Source organism: Durio zibethinus, chromosome 7 (assembly GCF_047325235.1).
Source record: "Durio zibethinus cultivar Kanyao isolate XHJ-2024 chromosome 7, ASM4732523v1, whole genome shotgun sequence".
Classification (NCBI taxonomy): Eukaryota; Viridiplantae; Streptophyta; class Magnoliopsida; order Malvales; family Malvaceae; genus Durio; species Durio zibethinus.
Genome location: NC_143168.1, coordinates 26147828 through 26171060, shown reverse-complemented (window position 1 = coordinate 26171060; position 23233 = coordinate 26147828). Strand labels below are relative to the sequence as shown.

Below are 23233 nucleotides of genomic sequence, written 5' to 3'. Positions count from 1 at the left end.
TTTTGATTTCACTGTCCTTTTTGGTTTGATCATGGTTTGATCAGCAAAGTTCTCAAAATCCAACTTGGTTTCGATTGTACTTTTAGTAGTCCGACCAAAATATGTCTTTGTACTTAAACGCCGACGTATCATCGCCTTCTAGTTTCGTCTTTTCCTAGGACACACCCATTGGAGGCACTATAAAAGTCTTTGTCTTTACGGCTTTCTTCCTCTTTAACTTCCTCTCCAATTATTCTCTCTGAACCTTCTTTTTCCTTCTCAAAACATAATTTTTCTATCTCAGCAATCTCATTAACCTCTTTAACCATGTCTGCTGCTGAATCGGCTGCTGCAATTCAAAGAAACCTAGTGAGTCTTCCTATCTTCGAAGTTTCTTCCTTTTTGTATACCCTTTGTTTGGTTTCTGAGAAAATCTGAGAAATTTGGTTGGAAAACAAGGAATCTGGCAACTGTGTGTTTTGGATGGTTTTTTTTCTTAACTTGAAAAGATTTTTTACTATTTTCCGATAAATTTTTTTATATAACCTTTTGAACGCAGGTTTTTAGGGGTAATTTAAAAGAGGATTCTTTAAAACTGTTAACTTGATTGGGGTTTTTTTTATTGGTTAGGTTGATCTCTTGGACTTTATTGATTGGTCTGGTGTTGAATGCCTTAATCAAAGCTCCAGTCACTCTCTGTCCAATGCTCTCAAGCAGGTAACTCTCTTCAAGCAATTATTGTTTCTCTGTTTTCCTTTTTACCTTAGTAATAGCTGATTGTCATTTGTTACTGAATTATTTAGGCAGACATGTTTACTTTTTTGAGTGGAAAGATCATGGTTTTAGTGAAAGTTCTTTTTAAAGATTGATTTTTTTAGGGTTTACTTCATTGTCCACTGTAAAGATCATGTATATATCTTGCCAATTAAGTTACTTTTGTGGGAATTGTGCCCATCTTCATGAAATAATTAATTTTTATGCTCATGATTTAGGGTTATAGAGAAGATGAAGGTTTGAACCTTGAGAGTGATGCAGATGAACAACTTCTGATTTATATCCCTTTCACTCAAGTCATTAAACTACATTCCATTGTCATCAAGGGATCGGAAGAGGATGGTAAATTTTTTGTATATGTTTTTCTTTCTATAAATCTTTATTGATTCTGCCTATACTTATCTTTATTCAAGTGTACATTTATGCATCTGAGCTTGAATTCAATCACATTGATTAATGCCTGTTTTAGATTGTATCCTATTAGAATTACCTTTGAGGTTGTTGATTGTTGGTAATATTTTAACATGAAGGTTGTCTTTTCAGGTCCAAAGACGGTGAAACTTTTTACGAACAAGGAACATATGGGGTTTAGGTAATGTTGAAGGAATTATTACATTCTCTTAATTGGTTTATTAATTTTAAGCACTTATCATTTCACCGGTGATATTTTGTTGTACTTAAATGCAGTAATGTCAGTGACTTCCCTCCAAGTGACACTGCTGTTTTATCCCCAGATAATCTGAAGGTGGCTCTTCTTTGTTTGTCTTTCTATTCAGGAAATTACTCTGTAATAAGGATATTTTAAGAAATCATTGGAACTAATAGATCTTATAAAATTCTCTCTCTCTCTCAGGGGAAACCAGTAGTCTTGAAGTATGTCAAGTTCCAGAATGTTCGTAGGTATGTTTATAGTTTGTGCACTGATGTGCTCCATTTTGTCTTTATCATAACATTAATTAAAATAGTGTTAATTTTACTTTATGATGTTTGCCAGCTTGACAATATTTATTGAAGACAATCAATCATGTTCTGAAATCACAAAAGTTCAGAAGATTGCTTTATATGGATCAACGTAAGATTTAAGATTTTAAGATTTTAATAATTATGGGTTTTAGTTCTCTACATTTTTTTTTATGTCATTTGCTACAATTTCAATACAGCCAAATATGTCCCTTCACTGAGAAATTTCAATACAGGAGATATTTTTATGATTTACATATTGTTCAAGGCATGAGCTAATGTTTTGATAACTTGTCAACTCATTTTCAAAGAACTGTGATGCTTATTACTTATTAGTAAGGAAAAAGAGTAATACTTGTATCAAACTGTCTTTCTTGCACCCAACCTTTAAATTTCTGAAACTACTAGAACCAAGAGCTCATTTGCATTACCTAAAACTGTTGATCTAGCAAACAAGAGCATGGGTGAACATATTTTGTTAGCACATATCCTGTCCTTTTTGCTTATTAGCAACTAACTTTGGGTTTGTTTTTTTTTTTTGTTCAAATGCCACTAAGAGTTTCTAGATCACTTGAGGATTTGTTCGCTTTGTTGCTTCTGTTGGATGTTATTTTAATTGGGTTTATACATCTTCCCACTTGGTTCTACGACTATCTTTTTGGTTATAATCTTCATAGACCTTTAGAGTGTTTCTCATCTTTACTACCATTGCATGAGTGACATACTTTTACCTTCGACTCTGAGAGTCAGAGTACTATGTGGCTGGAGAAGGCGTAAAGTAATATGTTGAATCCCCCTCTGAATACTAGTTTCTCACTAGAGGATGCCCTGTCAAAGTTATTTGTTAACTTTTAATATAGATTTCCATGCATTTCCTGCATGAAGAAACAGTAATATCTGCCAAGTTCATTTCATTGTGCCAAATTTCGGCACTAGTTGTATAATGTTCTATCCCTCCCTGTTTCCCTGATATGATATTGCTGGTGAACGACAAAAACTTATAATCCATGCACAACATATTGACTGGCTGAGGGATTAAGAACAAAAGAACGAGTGTACTGAGCTGTTTTCCCTAAATCTTCAACAAGCCTAGATGTATATGATATTTGCATTTCCTCTCATTATTGCAGTAGCCGGACAATCATACATATATACATACATATATATTGTAAGATCTGTTGATATTTTGTTTGTAATGCAGGGTGGAAACGACAGACATGAAGGGGTTGAAGAAGATTGAGGAGCATTGACCCCAAAAGGAGCTGAAGGGAAAGCAAGAGAGATGGATGAACCCTTTATGGCTTGGGAACAATATAACAATGTTTATCTTTTCTTCTTTCTTTTTAATTTTGATCATTTTACCATCTAAAATACTTTGATGACAGAAATAGACATTCTGTTCACTTGACTTCTGAAAATTGTTCTATCTATGTGACTGCAATCAGCTGTTGCATCCAACTGTTGTTTCAGTCCTCCAGTCTTCATAGGACTTTTTTGGAACTGTACATTTTGGGACAGGACATAAATGGAGCTGGTGGATTTGAATGCCTTCCTATCTGAAAATTTCAGTTTTGGTTCATTATCTTGATGGTAACTGGGAGTTTTTTTTTCTTTTTTAATATTTAGATTTTCATTAATTTATAAATGATTACAAATAAATTTATAATTCATATATTTATATATATATATATTTTTTTGTATTTAATACATGAAAAATATTATTATATCATAATTCATATCAATACGGTAAATATCAAATATATTTTATAATTTTTTTAAATTTTATATATTATTTATACTAAAATTTTAAATCATATTATTTTTATATTACTTTTGTATTATATTATCTTGTTATGATTAAAAATACCTACTTCACTTAAATGGCCAAAGCAACATACTAGAAAAGGCATCTTACTAGGTAGTTTCCCAAAGAGTAGGAGGTTTAAAGCGAGTTTGAAAGATTAAAAAAGAAAAATCTTTGGGTAGTCAAGTCTTTTTTATGTTTGCTACAAGAAATGATTTCGAGTAAATATTTATCAGCACACAAACAAATATACTCCAATATGCCAGATTCTTGACCTAGCCATTATGGGTTGGAGGAGACAGGAAAGCCATGAATAAAGCTAAACAGATTTAAATCACAAGGTTCTTTCACTTGCAACGATGATCCTCGAGTTTTCTTCGGTAAGTTACAAGGAACATTAACTTAGACTAGCATACAGGTCAATGCTACCCACTTGCAGCCGTGAGGTTGATTCAACGTCTCTTACTGCCAAAAACCGGAATCTGCCATACATGATATCGTTAAAACATCGGTTTCGAGAAAGGTTAACTGAAATTGCACATAAGACAAACTACCGACATGCATAGCTCACCTGAAAATATTTGATAAGAAACCTGTTGATCTTATTTTATATGTTTTTCGTTGAAAACGTTTATCAAACACCTGAGAGGTTTGTTCATCCAAAGCATGCCAACTTGATCCTCCATCGTTACTTCCCTCAACCACCCTGTAAAAATAAACATTGGATGCGAAGTAAGATCAAAGATCCACATGGTTGGCATAAATATAGTTTGCCCCCTGGTAGACGATAATCTTAGTGACCATTAGAGGTAAATCCAAAGTTTAGAAAAGAAGCAGAAAGAAAACACCATCTAATTTCTATCTCTTATATAGCAAGAAACTACAGGTGCATCTAGTTTTCGAACATTCTCTGGTTCTGCAGATTGAGAAAATAGAAAACAAGTTTAGATGCATGGCTTCAAATTCCAATTTTCAGAATACAAGGATTTCCATGCTGTATGAGAAGGAATAAAATTTCTTTTACCGTTATTTTCTCAGTTTTCTGAATACGAGAAACAACATTTTCTGTCTTCCAACACTATTTCTTAACCTTATTTTGAAACTAGAAACAATATTACACTAAACATAAATAATGTTTTAAATTTCCAATTTTCCAAAAGTATTTAAACTTCAAAACTGAAGTTATTTTCCATAGAAAGTTGTCAAGAACAAAAGTAGAAAAAAGACATGGAAAAAACCACAGGTTATGTTCATCAATTTAGGAAAGATTGTTACATTTAATGCATCTGATTACCTTGAATGTAATGATTTTTAGTGTAGTAATTATAAAGTCCTTAAAAGAGTCATCTTAACTTGTGACCTAATATAGGCATGAGGCAGCCCATGATAAAAGGCATGTGGTCCTTAAGAGTTAGAACAAAGAACATGCTTAGAGACATATAAGCAAATCATACCAATTCATTGGATCTCTTTCTGGAGCATCATTGGCTGACATTAACTCATATGCAACAAGTTCCTGTATGCTGCCAGATAATTTGTACATGATATAACAACCTACAAGACGAAATTCAACTTTTAAGAGAGAGAGGTAGTGTTGCAGTGAAAAACATATCAGCTGCAGCAACAAGCGGTTAATACATTTCCCAATTAAATATCCATGTAGAACTGAGTCTTCTGCTTAGTAGGGTAGAAGGAATGATGAAGTCTCGTACTTGGCATTAAGCATTCAAATCTCAGGTCATACATTAATTATCTCACAGTATATTTTTCCTCCATTAGGTTTTGATATCATTTAGTAATAACCAGACAAAAGCAAATATGCTCTGTTAATAATACCTTTAGCGCCACTAGGTTCCACCCATTTAGACATGCGAGTTCCATCAAATGCTGCTGTGGCCTGGATATTTTCAAGGGGGAAAATTTAAAGATAATTTCTATAGCACATAAAGGCATTTCATTCCCAGATGGTAGATAGATGTAAAACATGAGAATATTATTACTTACAATCCCAAAAGGAAGCTCTTCACCACTTGCAAGGACTGCTCCAGAACATATTCTATTCAATCTCAGAAGAGGAAAGGATAGAGAACCTTTACTAAAGTTGTAACATTTGCTAAGGTCACTGATCAATTCGTCCAAAGCATGCAAGGCAACAGGCAATGCTAAAGCAGTTTCAACAGGGTCACCAGCTAAGCAAACACTGACAATGCCATTAGTATCCAGTTCACTCTTCAGCGAAAGCGCATTAAGCAACTCATTAAAAGAGGGTAGCAAATGATGCATCAAAGATGTTCCAACAATTGAGTTTGACTTTAAAGAAGCTCTCCTTTCTTTATACGGTAATTTCTTGAGATCTACAACAGTGGCCCTAAAAATCTTGAGAACTTCAACACCTTTGGATACAATTAAAGAATCCTCAACAAACTTATGAAGGATAGCAGAAAATGCATTATAGATTCTTGTAACGTGCTCATCTCTACACATACGAACTGGACAAGAAGATGAACTCAGAGAGTCAGTCCCAAATTCGGATCTTGCAATGCGCCATTGCAAACTCCCACTTTGCCTCCCAGGTAACAAGATTGAAGCATCATCAGTAGAATGTGAATCTCTCTCTAGAGCTTCCCTTTCAATGTTGTCACGTTCTTCAAGTACAGAAAGAACTTGAGATGTATAGTCTCTTCGGCATTCTTTCGTCATTGAAGCAAGAACAGATACTAGAGAGGACTCTGTGGTAAGAGTTCGTCGAGACAAAACCTAGAAACCAATGGTTACAACCAAAAAGGTGAGCTTGGGGGGGAGGAGGAGGAGAAATCATGTTCTCCATAACAATGTATCAATAAGCATTGTAAGTTTAAGAAGCAAAAAAGGACTGAAGGGAATAAAGTGCTTGTATGGATCAAAATTACTATTTTTAAACTACCTCATCCCACTTCCTTGTGTAACGTTTTGTGACATCATAAACTCCATCTTTTGCAATAGCAATTATATAATTTAATTTCTTCTCCCACCTGTATAAAGAAAGTATTAAAAAAAGTCTAGCATCAGAACCAAAAAAAAAGAAATTGTTTTGAAATAAGATAACGGTACAACTAAGATTACCCTTTTTCATATAATAATGGTCTGTCATATATTGCTTCACAAGGATCAAGATGCATCCACCTGTACAAAAATGTATGTATAAACTGATTGGTGACATGATCAGTTCTTTCACAAGAGAAGATTAAAGGCATCAATTTTAAGTTTTTTACCTTCCCAGAACTTCTGAGTAACACTCCGTCCAAACATGGTCTGTAAAATCCAGGACCTGGAAAAGAACAGTTGGTATACATAAACACCATCATCTCAAGCAATCAGAACTCCACAAAGCAAAGTATCAGAAAGCCCACGGAATCTCATCTAGAGCTGACAAACATGCATACAACTATGTCTGATTTGGCTGTACAGAAAGTATACAATTCAGTTATATGCCACACCACTAGAAATATTGATTCCAAATATTGCACAATAAATAGCTTCAATGGCCATAATTATCAGCAAAGGAACCATTCATAAGTCATAACTTAGAAAAGGGGCAGGCCGGTGCATGAAGCTCCCGCTATGCATGGGGTCCGGGGAAGGGTCTATTGTATGTAGTCCTTCCTTGCATTTTTGCAAGAGGCTGTTTCCACAACTCGAACCAGTGACCACCAGGTCACATGGCAGCAACTTACCAATTGCGCGAAGGCTCCCCTTTCACATGTCATAAATTATAAAGCTAAAACTGGTTTCCATTTACAATGACACAGGTATCAAAATATTATACATAAAAAAATACGAAATTTCAAATTTCTTGAAACCTATCTTGAACATGTTCTTTGTTTGACCTATCTCTTCAAGTATAAACAGAATCAAAATCATCCAGGTAAAACATTCTCATAATTTCAAATTAAAGTTAACTTCCCTGAGTTTCTAAATCTTTTATTCCACTCTCACTGAATTTTTCCCTTTTTTCAGTAGCCTAGATATTACGAATGTCCTATCATCCAAAGCTTCAGATCAAAACAATTCCAGCTACATATATCTGAATATAGGTCAAAATAGGTTACCAGAACAGCAGTTAACACTAATTTTCTTTGTTATCCTAAATTATCTTGACCACTCTTTGCAAGAAAGAAGAAGTTGTTTGTTAGAAAGTTGGATTTGGAGATTGAAATGGCATCCATCAATGACTAACCAGACGAGATTCATAGCCAAAAGCACGACAGTACAATGTGAAGCAATTGGCCCACTCTCCACAACGCCCCTTCCTTGTTTCCACAAGCTGCAAATATGAAAGGGAGAAAGATTCATGAAACAAGGACTTCTTGACCCCCAAAAATAAAAGATAATATTAAAACGAACTAATACAGCATCATACCTTCAGTGGATCATTGTAGCGTGGGAATCGAGTAACTCTTGAACAAGTATTGCAACTGCAGTTGTCCATGAAAAAATTAACTTTGCTTTCTAACAGAAAATTATCAAAAACCAAGTTATGACCGCGAATACAACAAAGGAGACAACAGGGCGCCAACCAAAACTTATCAACCTTAATTCTTTTCATGTGATGTGTCAAGACCTCATCTAACTAAGACTTCATGGAATAAAGAAGGGATAGGACTTGAAGATGGCAAAATAGATCAAAGGAATAACAATGTGAGAAAAAAATAGTTATCTACAGTGTCAAACACTCATGCAAGCAGTTGTTACACGCAAACTTTAACACAGGATGCGAATTCAAATCTTTCAGAAATGATATTCATAGGTATAAATTACTCCAGCTTCCAGAACATTATGGAAAGGCAATTGAGCATGAATATAAGGACCTCAGCCATCTATGTAACAGGCTTCAAGGAAGAACTAAATGGAAACATAGGTTAAACTAAACAATATATGCCAAACTGACTAGTATGAATTAAACAAGATGAATGTATATACATATCTATTAAACAAAAATGTTCTATACACTGACCAGTAAAGTTCAACTCTAGTTGCTCCATACTGAATTTCTGAAGGGAGTGCATCACCCATTCCTTGACCATCGGTTTCATTACCACAACCATCACAAGGAGGTGCATGAACCCAACTTCAAGACAAGAATTGAAGGATCAACAATGTATAATAATAGAGAACACAATTTCAGTAAATTTGGAATTACAAACACGATTCTGCCAACTTTGCATGGCAACCAAATAGACTTTCCTATGTTGCCTACAAGTTTTATTCATAATAGGATGCTATAAAACACATTGTGCACTTTATAAAATCTGAGTAAAAGGCAAAGCTAAAGATTAGTTTTATTCTTATTTACTTCAGCTGTGGAAAATTACTAAAGAATTTAACTGAAAAGTTTTCTGTTGAGTTTGTGAGAAAGTTCAACAATCCTGACAGTAAAGAAGCAGAAAACACCTGAAGGATCTTTTGAACCAGAAAAGCAGCTGGAGTAGGAAAGCATGATCTTGTTCAATTTTTGACGGATTAAGATTCCCCTCCTAAAGCATATTTAGCAAAATCACCAATTATCATGATGTTATTGCAAAATAAAATCTAGAAATGTGATGGTTCTTAATCTCATACATAGCAAAATGCAATGTCAATTTTAACAGAAAAGAACCGTCATTCTTTGATCCTTAATTAAGATAAAGTCACAAATCAACCTTTTTTCCCCTAAAAAGGAGTAAACAAGATTTTAGAAGAAACCAAAATTAAAGGCATTTGTTCATGTAAGTGCTCAAAATATATCAGCACTAACAGACAGCAATAATCATGCACACTAAAGGGCTCTCAAATATTTCCTAATGGAAAAAGATATCGGACCATTGATCCTTGATATTTTTATTATTTTGCTTGATATCAGTACACATTTTAGGGCAGCGGCACTCTCTAACAATTTCTACACTGCACAAGTCCAAAGTCCTCACCTTGGCCAAAGAAACCAACGCTTTCTCCTCAAGATTATCTGCAGGAACCGTCTTCCGAGCTGCTTCCTGGCGTACAGGATCCTCATACTACAATAATAGATGACATATCAAAGTTATGCTACAAAGTACTAACCATCTATTCAACAATAAATAATAGAGGGAAAAAGTAAATATAAACAAACAATAACAAAGGTATCCCATCTTCTGATTCCCATACTATTCAGTAAAGTCAGTTATCCTCATTTCTTGCAGCTAAATTTTAACATTCAGAAGTTCAATGTTTTTCTATTTCTGTAGTCTAACAAGTTCAAAATGAAAAAAAAAAGAGCCCATAATCAAAACATCATTCACAACTACTGCATTTTCCTACATTTCCTGAAAGTTTCTTTTTTCTTTCCTCCAAAAGTCAATGAGTTACCTATCGCGCACTAATGTCTAATTCACTACCAATTATATTTTTCATACATTTTCTCACAAACCAAATGAACTAACAACCATATGAATAATCCAAATTTGTAATGTAAAAAAAAAGAAATAAATGAATTACCATGAGAACTTGACTAACATAAGGCCAAATTCTCTCTTCAAACTGGCTACCATTTTCACCTGCTACATATTGTTCAAGCAAAAGCGCTTCCTCCTCTGCCTAAATTAATCAAAAACATAACCAAAAAATCCAGAAAAAATATAAAATTTTAAAACAGTTCATAGCGAAGAAGCAAATGCAGTTGTTGGTTCAATATTCAGAATCAAAACCTGTAACATTCGTGCCAATTCCTCATCGGACATCACGGTGGTTCCGGCATCGAAGTACCCGGTGTCGGTGCCAGCGGTATTACTCGTCGTCTCTTCTTGTTTCTCCAGTTTTCTCTCCTCCTCAGCGGCGATCGATACCAATCGAAGCTTCTCCGAAACCGCAGCCAGGCTGGAATCGTCCGATACGATCCGATCATTACCTTCCCCGATGATCTGCAACGTCCAAAACCAGTCATCAAAAAGAACTTCATTAGAGAGATAGATAGACAGATACATATAGAGAGAGAACCATTTGACCTTTTGGTCTTCGGGAGGGATTGAAGTGAGAGAGAAGATCTGAAACTGAAATACCTGAAAATTTAAAAAAAGAAAAAACAAAAGTTCTAGAGAGAGAAAATCAAAGGAAAAAAAAATCATGTAGAGACAAAAAGAGACTTCGAAACCGTCATCGGTGTCGTAATCGACGGCAAACGCGGAGTCGTCGTGGCGAACCAGAAACTTTCGAGCCACCATTTTTTTTTTCTTTTCACTTTACTTGTCTCTTGGATTTTATCTAATGTTAATTCGTTATTATTATTTTTTGGATAATTGAAATTCCCAAAATTTTTGTTTCTGAATTTTCTTGGAAAAAAAAAAGGTATATTTCCAATTTCATGGGTAGATTGGCCAAAAAAATTCATGGGCAGGCTGAGGCCCATCGACTATTGCTTTTGCCCGAAACTTGGATTTTAAGGTTTTTATTTTTATTTTTATTTGGATCAAATTTCCATCCCATGGATTGGATCGGGTTGACCCATTTATTGTTTTTTACAAGCTTGATTTTCTTTTTTGGGGGGAAAAAAATACAAAAGCATTTATAAATCTTTATTTTAGGTATAATACAACACTAAGTTGTGAACTTTGACATTATTATTATTATTATTATTATTATTAAGCATTGCAAGGTAATTGGATTGAAGTTTTAATAAAGTAGACATATAAAATAAACTTTGTTTAAAGATTATTAAAATATTTTTTAAAAATATTTTTTTATTTATTATATATTATTCTTGTGAAATTTAAAGAAGGATTTTTTTTTTCTAAAACCATTTTCCAAAATAAATGTTCAAATGTAATGTAGAAGCCCGAAAGATATAAGTAATAACAATTTTCATTGTGAGATCCACCCTCATTAAATTTCAATAAAAAGCTATCTAAATTTAATATCCCTTTAATTCAATTAGTTGGAAAACTTGATTGAATAAATTTTTTTTTCGTATTTCATATAAATAAAAGTTAGAGTTCTTTTAACATTTTCTATTCATTTTATGAACTATTATTGTATGAAATTATTATATGCATGCATGCATGAAAAATACATTGATAGCTGGGAATGGATGAATGTTGGATGAGTGTTGCGCGTTTAAAGGGCTCTTGACATGATCGTACACACTGCCTTTCAATCTGCATAGACTTCAGGAGGCTGTTGAAGGAGCCACTCATGGCTATTTTGGCAATGCATTTGCATTTTTCACTGCTGTCGTTGGCGAAGAAAGATATGATTCCTGGTGAGTTAGGACTTGCGGTTGATGCAGTGCATGGCTATTTGGCAGGGATGTCCGTGGTAGATTGGCTTGCACCACAAAAGGGAGAGGGAGGAAAACATTCATTACCCTCTAGGATGTATGGCCCTGAACTAATCTGTGTTCACATGGAGTATATGATTAATGGGGATCGACCTTTGATGTATGCTGCTATGTTTGAGGACAATGTGAAGCCTGCTCATGGGGCATGCCATGTGGGGAATGTCGAAGGTGAAGGGTTGACCAGATGAAGAGCTTACAAGGACGGTAAAGGGAACCTTGCCAGAGGAGCAAATTGTCAAGCTATGTGAAGATGAAGTTATCTTGCACTTGGAGCCAACATCTCTTCTGTTCAAGGCTGCATCTTCTTGAATGAGATACCATTATGGATTTACCTCATATGGAAATCCTTTTTGCCTTGGAAAACAGATATATTCTCCACTGTAGTGCCTGAACCTGATGTTAGGCCTTGGATTATAGTATAATTCATCCATAATTTGGCCAAGCATACAATTGTAAGCAATCAGATTAACATCATTCATTCCTATAAAATTTGATGGTTTAGCAGCTCATAAAGGTCTATGCCAAAAAGTTCTCAATACATGATACAAACAGCTCATGAATGTGCCTTAACCGTTTCAATTGACTTATTCATCAACTGTTTCCAAGTGAGATTAACAACCACCAAAAGTGCCTTAAGCTGAGACCACAAAATCTTTTGGGGGTGTGTTTGCAAACTTCCATGATGATTTCCTCATGCTATCATTGTTTCTATCACCTGCTACCTCTTCAATAGGTACAGCATCAGAAATTTCTTTCAGGTCCTCAGCTGTGAGTTTCACTCTCAAGGAACCAATACTCTGATCCAGGTTCTTAATTTTGGTTGTTCCTATGAAAATTCGAAGCAAATGTAATGTAAGAATACAGCATGCAATGTTCATATAATGAAATAAATGCAGTAGAGAGAGCATAAGGTAGCTAAAGTCTGGGCTGATGACTTGTTAGGCCCTAAAATTTATGAAGATATCTGAAGATCATATGTCAGAAAGTACCTGATGCACAACATATTGGCATGTTCTATAACTTTATGGGATGTTTGTTTTTGTTAGTTCTCCATTATATCTCTGTAGTGTCGTTTTTGTAAAATTATAAGCTCCTAATCAGATTGGCAGAAAGTATACTCTTTGCTTTGGTTTCCTTGTGTTTCAGGAAAATAATGGTATCATATCATTTTTCAAAGGACCTTGGTTACATCTTGTTTGGTTCTCTTATTTTCCTATAAGATGGTGTATGCTAATGGAACGATAAAGGCAAAGCCTCTCACCAAGGTACAACATCATCCCCTTGATGGAGAATCCATGCCAGTGCCAGTTGAGCAGGAGTGCATTGGCGCTTCTTGGCCTGGTCTTCTATTTGAGTGTAAATCTTCTTGTTCTTGTCAAAGTTTTCTCTCTGGAAGCGGGGAAGTTAGGTCTTATAATCATAGAAAATAGCTGTATGCAATTAACAGAACAAAATCCTCCGAAGCAAGTTTCATGAGAAAAAGTTTCATTTGCTTTCAGCTTTAGGAAAAATAAAATAGAAAAGAAAACCATTCATTACTTTGATCTGCTAGATACTCAGGTTTAAAGTAATAAACATTGAAAATTGTAACAAGGATTTTCCAAAGATTAGAAGGAATGGAATTAAAAAATACTTCATAATTTCCTGGAGATTCCCCTCCAATCCTTGACTTGTTAAACTAATGGGAAGGAAACGAGATTGACATAAGCATACCAAGAAGGTACTTGCAGGTAAACTTTCCACTACTACTCTGCCACCAAAGAAGCCACGACCAACGGACAATATGGGACTATTCCAATACCTGGCTCCCTGCAAGATAAATGCATCAAAAAACTGACCTACATATTTGTCAACATATAATTAGAACATGGAATTTTCTCTTCAGAACTTGGAAAAGGAATTGAGCAAACCCGCATAGTGGGACTATCTCATCCTCAATATCACAAGTTCAGAGGGACCACTACATTTGGACAGCTGTGATGGGATGAACTGCATGTGCCCTCCTTATCGTGTCTGGACTGGACTCAGATAATCCAATGTACTTGATTTTTCCTTCTTCGACCAGTTTCTTAAGTTCACCCATCTGCATTTTAAGAAAAATGTGGTTACCAAAACCCTCTACCAGCAACTATAAAAGATAAAACAGATCAGCTTCTTAGCAGAGTAGCATAAGGAGGAGGAGGAGAATTTACTTACAGTTTCTTCTATGGGTACTGATCTGTCCACTCGATGCTGATAATAGAGATCAATGTAATCCACATCAAGGCGCTTCAAGCTACCCTCACAGCATGAGCGGATGTTCTCAGGGCTACCCTTCACAATCAAACCAGTAGGAGAATTTCCTGCAATGCCGAACTTTGTGGCCAATTGAATTTTTTCTCTTGGTAACTGCTTCAGTGCCTGGAAGTTAAAAACTTCTCGTCAGTTGACATCGCAAAGTATTGTTGTGTAATCGTAAGGTGTCTCCATTTATGTACACTGGTAGGTATCCCCTTTTACTAACCAGGAACACAGGAAGCATTTTCACATAGATTTTCTAGGAGATTTTCTTTCGAATGACGAATGTTATTTTACATGTTACTGACAAATAGAAACCAAATATTCCAAATGTTCTAGCTTCTAAGTTACAAAAAGAGATGTTTACCTTCCCAATCAATACTTCATTGGTACGAGGTCCTTATGCATCAGCTGTATCAAAGAAAGTGATTCCCTTGGCAAAGGCATCTTTTATGATGGAGATAACTTCCTCCTCAGAGAGAGGAGAGTGGTAGATTCCTGTTAGACCTGTGCATCTATAACCCAACTTTGAAACCTGTTGCACAAACAAAGAGAATAGTAGAAGTCCGGAACAGACGAAGACTGAGATACACGCCCCTGCTTGTGTAAATCTACAACTTAATAACTTTAGAACTCAAACATCTTGATTTGTCCTAGGGTCCATCACTGTCAAGAACGTGAAGACAACTTAACCAACTCTTACTTTCAGAGAAATTTTATTTTTCTTTCATGAATAAGGGATGTTTCAGCCATTCCTAATCTTTCCAAATGGCACAAAAATTCCATTCCCTTGATTTCTTAATTTATTCACTAGTCAGTTGTAGTCATTTTTTTAATTCTACTCCATACCTCTATGAAGATCAGAAGAAAGAGCTTCAAATACAAATTGTTGTTACTCATATGCTAACTTTAGCAAATTAATAAGCCACCTTTTGATAAAGCTAACACATTTTAAATAATTATTGAGGAGACAAGATTATCCGGTTGATCAAAATCTGTCATCTCTCAAAGCTCACCTTAATCTCAACTGAATTGTACACTGAATTACCTGAAAACACTGAAGAAATACTCTCCATTCAAAGTTTACTTACCATCTATGCAAACAAAAGTTTAAAATTTTCATAAACATTATAACAGTAATGTTCAATCCAAATTAATTTTAATCCACAGATTTGAACACAAGATTGGTTTTAATCCAACAAGATGAAAGTGAGGTTTTTAAACAAAAACAGAAATAGGTGCTCAATGAATTAAAAGACAACATAAAGAGAGACTCAAACTTACCTCAAGTCCCTGGCTTCCCAGTTTCACTCTTGGAACTTGTAACAAGTTTCTTCTTTTGCCATGTCTGATAATCTTTTTGTCTGTTGAGACAAGTGATCGTTGGAAAGGGGTTGAAACTTGAAATAAAAGGGAAAACTCTTGTTGAAGAGGAACTTGGCGCTTCGCATTTCAACAATAAGTAAACGGAAAAATAAAGATTGCACCAGCCGGGAATCGAACCCGGGTCTGTACCGTGGCAGGGTACTATTCTACCACTAGACCACTGGTGCTCTGCGGGTCTTGGTTTGCACTAAGTTTTTAAGATAAAAAATAAAATGAGGTTATATCTTCAAATACAGAATTTCAGAGTGAACAGTAAGTTAAAATGAGAGATAAGAAGAGATCAAGAAGAACTGTATTACAACTGATAAACAATCTGTGCCATTATCAACTATAACCAATGGGAGATTACTAGCTACAAATCACAGACAGGAATACCATGCAAGTAAATGCATTCTTTTTTGATAAACATTCAATAGCAAAGCTACTGTTACTGCTAGCCTACTAGTCCGCTTACTTGTTTGTTTTGGTAATGCCGGCTTCTGCTCTAACTGAACCCTTCATTAATGTATCCAAAGCTTAGTAACTCATCAATACAAACTTTTAGTCTTTGAATAGGATCATTTTCTGGGGAGTCCATCCATTCACCAAAACCATCATATTTTGTTGCAGACTTAGCAACCATAGTTATTTTAAGTTGGAATCTTGCTATCCTTTGGTGGTTTGTTACCAAAGTTCGACGTGAATTAATTTAAACCATGCGGCATAACAGCGCCTGCTACCTCATTTGTGGAATCACATCACAAATTTCCTTTTAATCTTCTTCTGTGAGCTTCACTTTCAGTGAGTCAATGTTGCTATCAAGATTTTTGGTCTTGGTTGTTTCTACATAAAGTGAAGAGAGGATCAAAACTTACGATCCTAATCCAATTTATATAAACAAGGTAATTGGTACTTGGTACGAGATTTTCAGGCCAATTATGCTACTTCCGCTCCGATTTTCAGTTGAAATATCTGAAAACTACAGAAGGTGACTCACCAGGAATAGGTGCTATACAATCCCCTTGATGAAGAACCCAGGCAAGTACAAGTTGTGCAGGCCACAGGGGTACATCCATGCTTCTCAGCCAATTTCTGTATTTGCAAATATAGTATATTTCTAATGTTAACCGAAGAAAAAAGTAGTGATGTGAGTGCAGCTTATTTCTAGGTCGCAATTCTGAAGATGAACCCTGAAAAAGAAGCTTTGCAAATAATTCTTCTCATATCATGTTTAGCTGCAATGCTTGACAGGGTAGCCCTAAATTGGTTATTTTAACATAAAATTTGGATTTTATTTCTCAACAAAGGGTAAAAGAAAGACCGTTTACCTATCCTTTCAATCTGGGTTATAAAAGTAAACGCTTGGACACCTCTTTTGCAACCTAAACTTATAGTTGTAACTTATCAGAAAATTTTTCATTCTCAGATTGAAAATAAGCTCATCATGATCAGTTCAAGGCTGCACCTTCTTCCAGGCTGGACATTCTTGAAGCACATACCTGATGTTTAGGCATTGGATTATGGAATAATTCATCCAAGCAATCAGATTAACATCATTCATTCTTATAAAATTTGATAGTTTGGCAGCTCATATAGGTCTATGCCCAAAAGTTGTCAATACATGATACAAACAGCTCATGAACGTGCCTTGAACATTTCAATTGACTTATTCATCAACTGTTTCCAAGTGAGATGAATAACAACCACAAGTTCCTCAAGTTGAGACCCCAAAATCTTTTGGTGGTGTGTTTGCAAACTTCCATGATGCTTTCCTCATGCTATCATAATTTCTATCACCTGCTACCTCTTCAATGGGCACAGCATCAGAAATTTCTTTCAGGTCCTCTGGTGTGAGTTTCACTTTCAAGGAGCCAATATTCTGATCCAGGTTCTTAATCTTTGTTGTTCCTACAAAAATTCAAGGCAAATGTAAAGTAAGAATATGGCAGGTAGTGCTCATATTATGAAATAAATTCAGTTGAGATAGCATAAGGCAACAAAAGTCTGGGCTGATGAGTTGTTAGGCCCTAAAATTTCATATTTGAAACGTCAGGATGGTATGAAGCACAAAATGTTGGGTACTTTCAAAGTTACCTTTCCATGTTTTATTTACTTGATTGGTTGTTTGTTTGATTGTTAGTTATCTATTATACTAATCAGACCGGAAGAGCAGAAGCTAATATCTTGAATCCACATTACAACCGAAAGATTCCAGACTAAAATAATGGCATAGAATCATACTTCAAAGGACCTTGGTTACATCCTGTTTGGTTTTCTCATTTTTCCTATAAGATGACATAAGCATTAGGAAACAATAAAGATAAAGCCTCTCACCAGGAATAGGTACAACATCATCCCCTTGTTGGAGAATCCATGCCAGTGAGAGTTGAGCAGGAGTGCATTGGCGCTTCTTGGCTTGGTCTTCTATTCGAGTGTAAATGTTCTTGTTCTTGTCCAAGTTTTCTCCATGGAACCGAGGATGTGAGGCCTTATAATTAAAGAAAAAACGTTGTCAGTCATTAATAGAACAATTTCCTCCAATGCAAGTGAACAATATATTGAATGCTAGATACTTAGGTATAAAGGAAAAAATATATCTTAAAGGAGAAAATAAAAACCATTCATTGTTAGATCTGCTAGATACTCAGGTTTAAAGTTTAAAAAAAAAAGAGTGAAAATTGCAGCAAATATTTTCAATGGAGAAAAGATTTGAAGGAATGGAATAAAAAATACAGCATAGTTTCCTGGAAACTTCCATGTCACTTGTTAAACTAATGGAAAGGAAACAAGATTGACATATGCATACCAAGAAGTTGCCTGCAGGTAAACTTTCCACTACTGCTCTGCCACCAAAGAAGCCACGACCAAGGGGACTATATGGAACTATTCCAATACCAAGCTCCCTGCAAGGTAAATGCGTCAACTACTTGCCTATATATTTGAGAACAAATAATTGAAACGTAGACTTTTTTCTTCAGAACTTGGAAAGGAAATTGAGCAAACCTGCAAAGTGGGACTATCTCATCCTCAATTTCACGAGTCCAGAGGGACCACTCCATTTGTACAGCCGTGATGGGATGAACTGCATGTGCCCTCCTTATTGTGTCTGCACTGGACTCAGATAATCCAATGTACTTGATTTTTCCTTCTTCAGCCAGTTTCTTAAGTTCACCCATCTGCATTTTAAGAAAAAAATGTGGTTTTAAAACCTTCTACCAAAATAGATCAGCTTCTTCGCAGCATAGCATAAGGAGAAGGAAACTCACAGTTTCTTCTATGGGTACTGATGTATCCACTCGGTGCTGATAATAAAGATCAATGTAATCCACATCAAGGCGCTTCAAACTACCCTCACAGCATGAGCGGACATAATCAGGGCTACCCTTCACAATCATACCAGTAAGTGCCATTCCTGCAATGCCAAACTTTGTGGCCAATTGAATTTTTTCTCTTGGTAACTGCTTCAGGGCCTGAAAGTTATAAACTTCTCTTCAGTAGACACTACAAAATCATCTGTTTATCATCATAAGGCATCTCCACTTATGTTAGACTGGTATCCATCCCTTTCTATTAACCAGAAACACCGAATGCATTTCCACATAGATATTTAGAAGATTTCCTTTCAAATAACTAATGTTCTAGAGGAATGGTGTCTTGCATGTTATCAACAATTAGAAACAAAATATTCCAAATGCAGCAATTCTAAAAATCTAGCTTCTAACTCACAAACAGAGATGCTCACCTTCCCGACCAAAACTTCATTGGTATGAGCTCCATATACATCAGCCGTATCAAAGAAAGTGATTCCCTTAGCAAAGGCATCTTTTATGATTGAGATGCATTCCTCCTCAGGGAGTGGAGAGTTGTAGATTCCTGTTAGACCCATGCATCCAAAACCCAACTTTGAAACCTGTTGGACAAACAAAGATAGAGAATAGTAAAATTCAGGAACAGAAGAACACTGATAAACAGTCCTGCTTGTGTAAAACTAATAACTTGAGTTTTCTTTCCTGACAGTTCCTACTCTTTCCAAATGACAGAAAAATTACATTGCCTTGATTCCTTGATATATTCACTAGTCAGCAGTTGCAGCCAATGTTTTAATTCTAGTCCATACTCCATAGCTCTATGAATATCAGAAGAAAAAGCTTACACATTGTTATTGCCCATATACTAACTTTGGGAAATTTAATAAGTCACCTTTGGATAAAGCTAACACACTTCAAATAATTATGGAGACATGATTACCCACTTGATCAAAATCTGTCATTTCTCAAATCTCACCTTAATCTCAACTAAATTGTACACTGAATTACCTGAAAACCTTAACACTGAAAAATCATTCTCACTTCACAGTTTACTTACCAACTATGTAGAAAAGTTTAAATTTTCATAAACATTAGAATAACAATGTTCAAATTTCCACCCACATATTTGAGCATAGTATAGTTTTTTAGGCAAAAACAGAAATGGGTGCTCAAGGAATTAAAAGAAAACAAAAAGAGAACGTCAGAATCTTACCTCAAGTCCCCGGCTGCCCAGTTTCACTCTTGGAATTTGTAATAAGTTTTCTTGTTGTGCCATGTCTGAAAATCTAAGCTCCAACTTCTTTTCTCGTTCCCTTCCTGTTATCGCAAACTGTTTTCTAGGTTATGAATGTGTTGGAACTGAGAAGTAGGTGAGTATCAATGTGTTGAGTTAGGTGAGGTAAGTGGTTCCAACCAAAGGTTGAAACTTGAAATAGAAGGAATAAAGGAAAACCATATCAATATTTTACGGGAACATGCCACTTGGCATTTTAACAAAATATAAAAGTAAGAAAGTATCAAACTGAAAAAGCATGAATGCACCAGCCGGGAATCGAACCCGGGTCTGTACCGTGGCAGGGTACTATTCTACCACTAGACCACTAGTGCTTTGCCCGGTGGGATGACATAGTAATATGATTCGTCTCTTCTTATTAAATATACTTCTAGTTTTTTAAGTTGTCCCTTTTTTTTTTAATCTAAGTTTAATCACAAATTCACCTTCGAAATGTGAATATATTGTATTGGAGAATTATTGGAGCAATAAAAACGTACACAAAGAAGTAAACATATACTTCTCTGTGCCAAGAAAAATAAATAAATAAAAACATGTATCTGTCAAAAAAAACATTTGTCATAATTCTTTTTTTTTTGGATAAGTAAGATTTTTATTAATCCAAGCAAAGCACGAAGAAAACTGCTGCTAGTAGCAGAAACAACAGTTTACATCTGATAAACCGCTAATAAACAAAATACCCATTATCAACTGTAACCATTGGGATATTACTGGCTACAAATCATAGAAAGAAAAACCATACAAGTAAATGCATCATTTTTATTTTGGTAATAATGCAGGCTTCTGCTCTCACTGAACCCTTCATTCATGTATCCGAAACTTGGTAACTCATCAATACAAACTTCTAGTCTTTCAATAGCTGGAGTGTCTGTTCACCAAAACCATCATATTTTTCTGCAGACTTTGCATCCATATATAGTTATTTTATGTTAAAGTCTTGCTCTCCTTTGGTGGTGTATTACCAAACTTCCAATTGAATTGCTGTAATCTCTCCGGATAAGTAGCGCCCGCTACCTCATTTATTGGAATCAAATCACAAATTTCTTTCAAATCTTCTTTTGTTAGCTTTACTTTCAGTGAATCAATGTTGCTATCAAGATTTTTTATCTTTGTTGTTCCTGAAAAAAGTGAAAGAAAGGGTCAAGACTTATGGTCCTATTAAGGCAAAATTCAGTCTATGCATTGGTACTTGGTAAAAGATTTTCAGGCCAATTATGCTACTTCTGGTGTGACTTTTAGCTGAAATATCTGAATACTGCTGGAGGTGACTCACCAGGAATAGGTGCTACATCATCTCCTTGATGAAGAACCCAGGCAAGTGCAAGTTGTGCAGGAGTACATCCATGCTTTTGAGCCAACTTCTCTGTTTGCAAATATAAGATCTTGTTTTTGTTCAAGTTTTCTCCTTGAAACCTTGGGAGCATTGCCTTAAAAATAGATGTTGGCGATCAGTCAACCAAGCTATCCATTATAACTTAGAAGGCTTGTTAATGTACAAGATTAAGGATTGCTTAAAGCCATAAATAGAAGAGTTTCCATACCAGAACACTCTTTTCAGGCAAACCCTCCAAAACTGCTTTGCCGCCAAAGAAACCACGACCAAGAGGGCTATATGGAACAATCCCAATTCCAAGTTCCCTGCATGGTTGAACACATTTAAATAGGCATATCTCATTATTTGGCTTGCAGCAGTTTAAGGAGTAATTATTGTTGATAGCTTGAGTCTATTGAGTCTCAAGAGTACTCAAACAACATTTTAACTTAGGTCATGAAAAAGACTCAAGATTAGAGTTTGAATTTCAAGTACCCTTTACTTTTTTTTTTAAGTTATAATGATTCAAGATACAAGAAGAAACCTGCAAAGGGGGACTATTTCTTCCTCAATGTCACGAGTCCAAAGTGACCACTCCATCTGTAAAGCAGTAATGGGATGAACCGCATGTGCTCTCTTTATAGTTTCAGGGCTAGGTTCAGATAAACCAATGTACTTTATTTTTCCCTCTTCTAGCAACTTCTTGAGTTCAGACATCTATGAAAGAAAGTTAAATGTAAATAGCTTAGCTTTAAGTTCAACCAGCTAAAGATCATAGCTCCACAATGAGAGTATGAAATAGTTTTAAGATGGTTTCTACTGCAGCACTTACAGTATCCTCTATTGGAGTGGTTGTGTCAACTCTTTGCTGATAGTAGAGATCAATGTATTCCACATCAAGGCGCTTCAGGCTACCCTCAACAGAGGCGCGGATAAATTCAGGAGTGCCATTGATTATGACACCAGTAGAATCCATTTTTGCAATACCGAATTTTGTGGCCACCTGTACCTTCTCTCGCGGTAGCTGCTTCAATGCCTGAAAAAAAATATTGGTTTCACAGATGATTGAATTCCTTTAACAAGCCAAGAACAATAATGAAAACATGAAAAAATAAAATCATATCAATGTGAGAAAAAAAAATGCCATCTATTTAGGAATTGGAATCCTTTGTTGCAATTCAACTTGAACGTCTACGCATTTTGTCCAAGCATGTTACCTTTCCAAGCAATATTTCATTAGTTTTGGGTCCATAGCTATCTGCTGTATCGAAGAAAGTGATTCCTCTATTGAATGCATGCTTGATGAGCGATATGCCAACATCATCAGGGACAGGATCATTGAAGGATCCAGAAAGTCCCATACAGCCAAACCCCAACTTTGAAACCTACAAAAATAATGGATTTTACAACAGAAATGAGATACGTGGATTCTGTCCTCGAAACGAATGTAGTGTGGATTTGATTAGAGTGAGTTAAAGAAGTTGACCCTATGCATGTTTTAAGAGAATAGAATCTGAATAGACTTAAACAAGGAAATCCAGCATCTTAATCATCTGTATATCAGCAGTTCAACCCAAACACTGAGGAACAGTAGTAAAAATTATAAAACTGAGGGCTTATCACCTCATAAACATTGCTATATGCAACTCTTTAACAACCTTTCTCTTGACTACTCTAAGAAAAACAAAATCTAACCTCAAGTCCTTGAGTTCCCAGTTTCACTCTAGGAACCTGAATTCTCTGGTGTGCCTCAGCCATCTTTTCCTCTGTTCCTTTTTTTGTTCTTTTGTTATTCAACCGAGGCTTGTCTTCTTATTATATAGCTCAAAAAACAGTA

At 35.5% G+C, this 23233-nt stretch overlaps 4 protein-coding genes, 2 non-coding genes and 1 pseudogene across 10 annotated transcripts; 1 reads left to right on the top strand and 6 right to left on the bottom strand.

Moving 5' to 3' along the window:
- The first annotated feature begins 129 nt into the window (after positions 1-129).
- Positions 130-3292, top strand: LOC111277195 (PITH domain-containing protein At3g04780-like). 2 transcript variants are annotated; one of them, XM_022863441.2, is made up of 8 exons: positions 130-348; positions 610-696; positions 972-1095; positions 1297-1345; positions 1441-1498; positions 1607-1653; positions 1748-1825; positions 2915-3292. In XM_022863441.2, exons 1-8 carry the CDS (start codon positions 307-309, stop codon positions 2961-2963), a joined length of 534 nt encoding a protein of 177 aa, XP_022719176.1. In that variant the 5' UTR covers positions 130-306; the 3' UTR covers positions 2964-3292. The 2 variants fall into 2 exon arrangements, with proteins under 2 accessions (XP_022719176.1, XP_089620155.1); XM_089764029.1 differs by lacking the exon at positions 1748-1825 and having other exon boundaries at positions 192-348.
- A 373-nt stretch (positions 3293-3665) lies between these two features.
- On the bottom strand, positions 3666-10759 carry PNG1 (peptide-N-glycanase 1). Of its 4 annotated transcripts, none has more exons than XM_089764028.1 (17): positions 10651-10759; positions 10513-10566; positions 10216-10428; positions 10007-10105; positions 9460-9546; positions 8948-9030; positions 8511-8624; positions 7917-8005; positions 7734-7820; positions 6769-6824; positions 6620-6679; positions 6441-6528; positions 5522-6274; positions 5354-5414; positions 4972-5071; positions 4089-4223; positions 3666-3999 (listed from the first exon to the last, which is right to left on the bottom strand). In XM_089764028.1, exons 4-17 carry the CDS (start codon positions 10057-10059, stop codon positions 3915-3917), a joined length of 1851 nt encoding a protein of 616 aa, XP_089620154.1. In that variant the 5' UTR covers positions 10060-10105; positions 10216-10428; positions 10513-10566; positions 10651-10759; the 3' UTR covers positions 3666-3914. The 4 variants fall into 4 exon arrangements, 3 of the variants coding, with proteins under 3 accessions (XP_089620154.1, XP_022719171.1, XP_089620153.1); XM_022863436.2 differs by having other exon boundaries at positions 7917-7971; XR_016343722.1 differs by lacking the exon at positions 5354-5414 and having other exon boundaries at positions 7917-7971.
- A 725-nt stretch (positions 10760-11484) lies between these two features.
- LOC111277580 (putative aldo-keto reductase 1) lies at positions 11485-16125 on the bottom strand (annotated as a pseudogene).
- Positions 15600-15670, bottom strand: TRNAG-GCC (transfer RNA glycine (anticodon GCC)). The gene has a single exon. It is a non-coding gene; the product is annotated as a tRNA-Gly (tRNA).
- An 890-nt stretch (positions 16126-17015) lies between the features above and the next one.
- On the bottom strand, positions 17016-20224 carry LOC111277191 (putative aldo-keto reductase 1). Its single transcript, XM_022863434.2, has 7 exons — positions 20004-20224; positions 19225-19392; positions 18749-18952; positions 18486-18658; positions 18289-18385; positions 17817-17970; positions 17016-17390 (listed from the first exon to the last, which is right to left on the bottom strand). The coding sequence occupies exons 1-7, from the start codon at positions 20064-20066 to the stop codon at positions 17197-17199; spliced, it is 1053 nt and encodes a 350-aa protein (XP_022719169.1). The 5' UTR covers positions 20067-20224; the 3' UTR covers positions 17016-17196.
- Positions 20225-20327: 103 nt separating this feature from the next.
- On the bottom strand, positions 20328-20398 carry TRNAG-GCC (transfer RNA glycine (anticodon GCC)). Its single transcript has one exon. It is a non-coding gene; the product is annotated as a tRNA-Gly (tRNA).
- Positions 20399-20646: 248 nt separating this feature from the next.
- On the bottom strand, positions 20647-23233 carry LOC111277192 (perakine reductase-like). The gene is made up of 7 exons (XM_022863435.2): positions 23092-23233; positions 22614-22781; positions 22229-22432; positions 21941-22113; positions 21626-21722; positions 21358-21511; positions 20647-21202 (listed from the first exon to the last, which is right to left on the bottom strand). The coding sequence occupies exons 1-7, from the start codon at positions 23152-23154 to the stop codon at positions 21009-21011; spliced, it is 1053 nt and encodes a 350-aa protein (XP_022719170.1). The 5' UTR covers positions 23155-23233; the 3' UTR covers positions 20647-21008.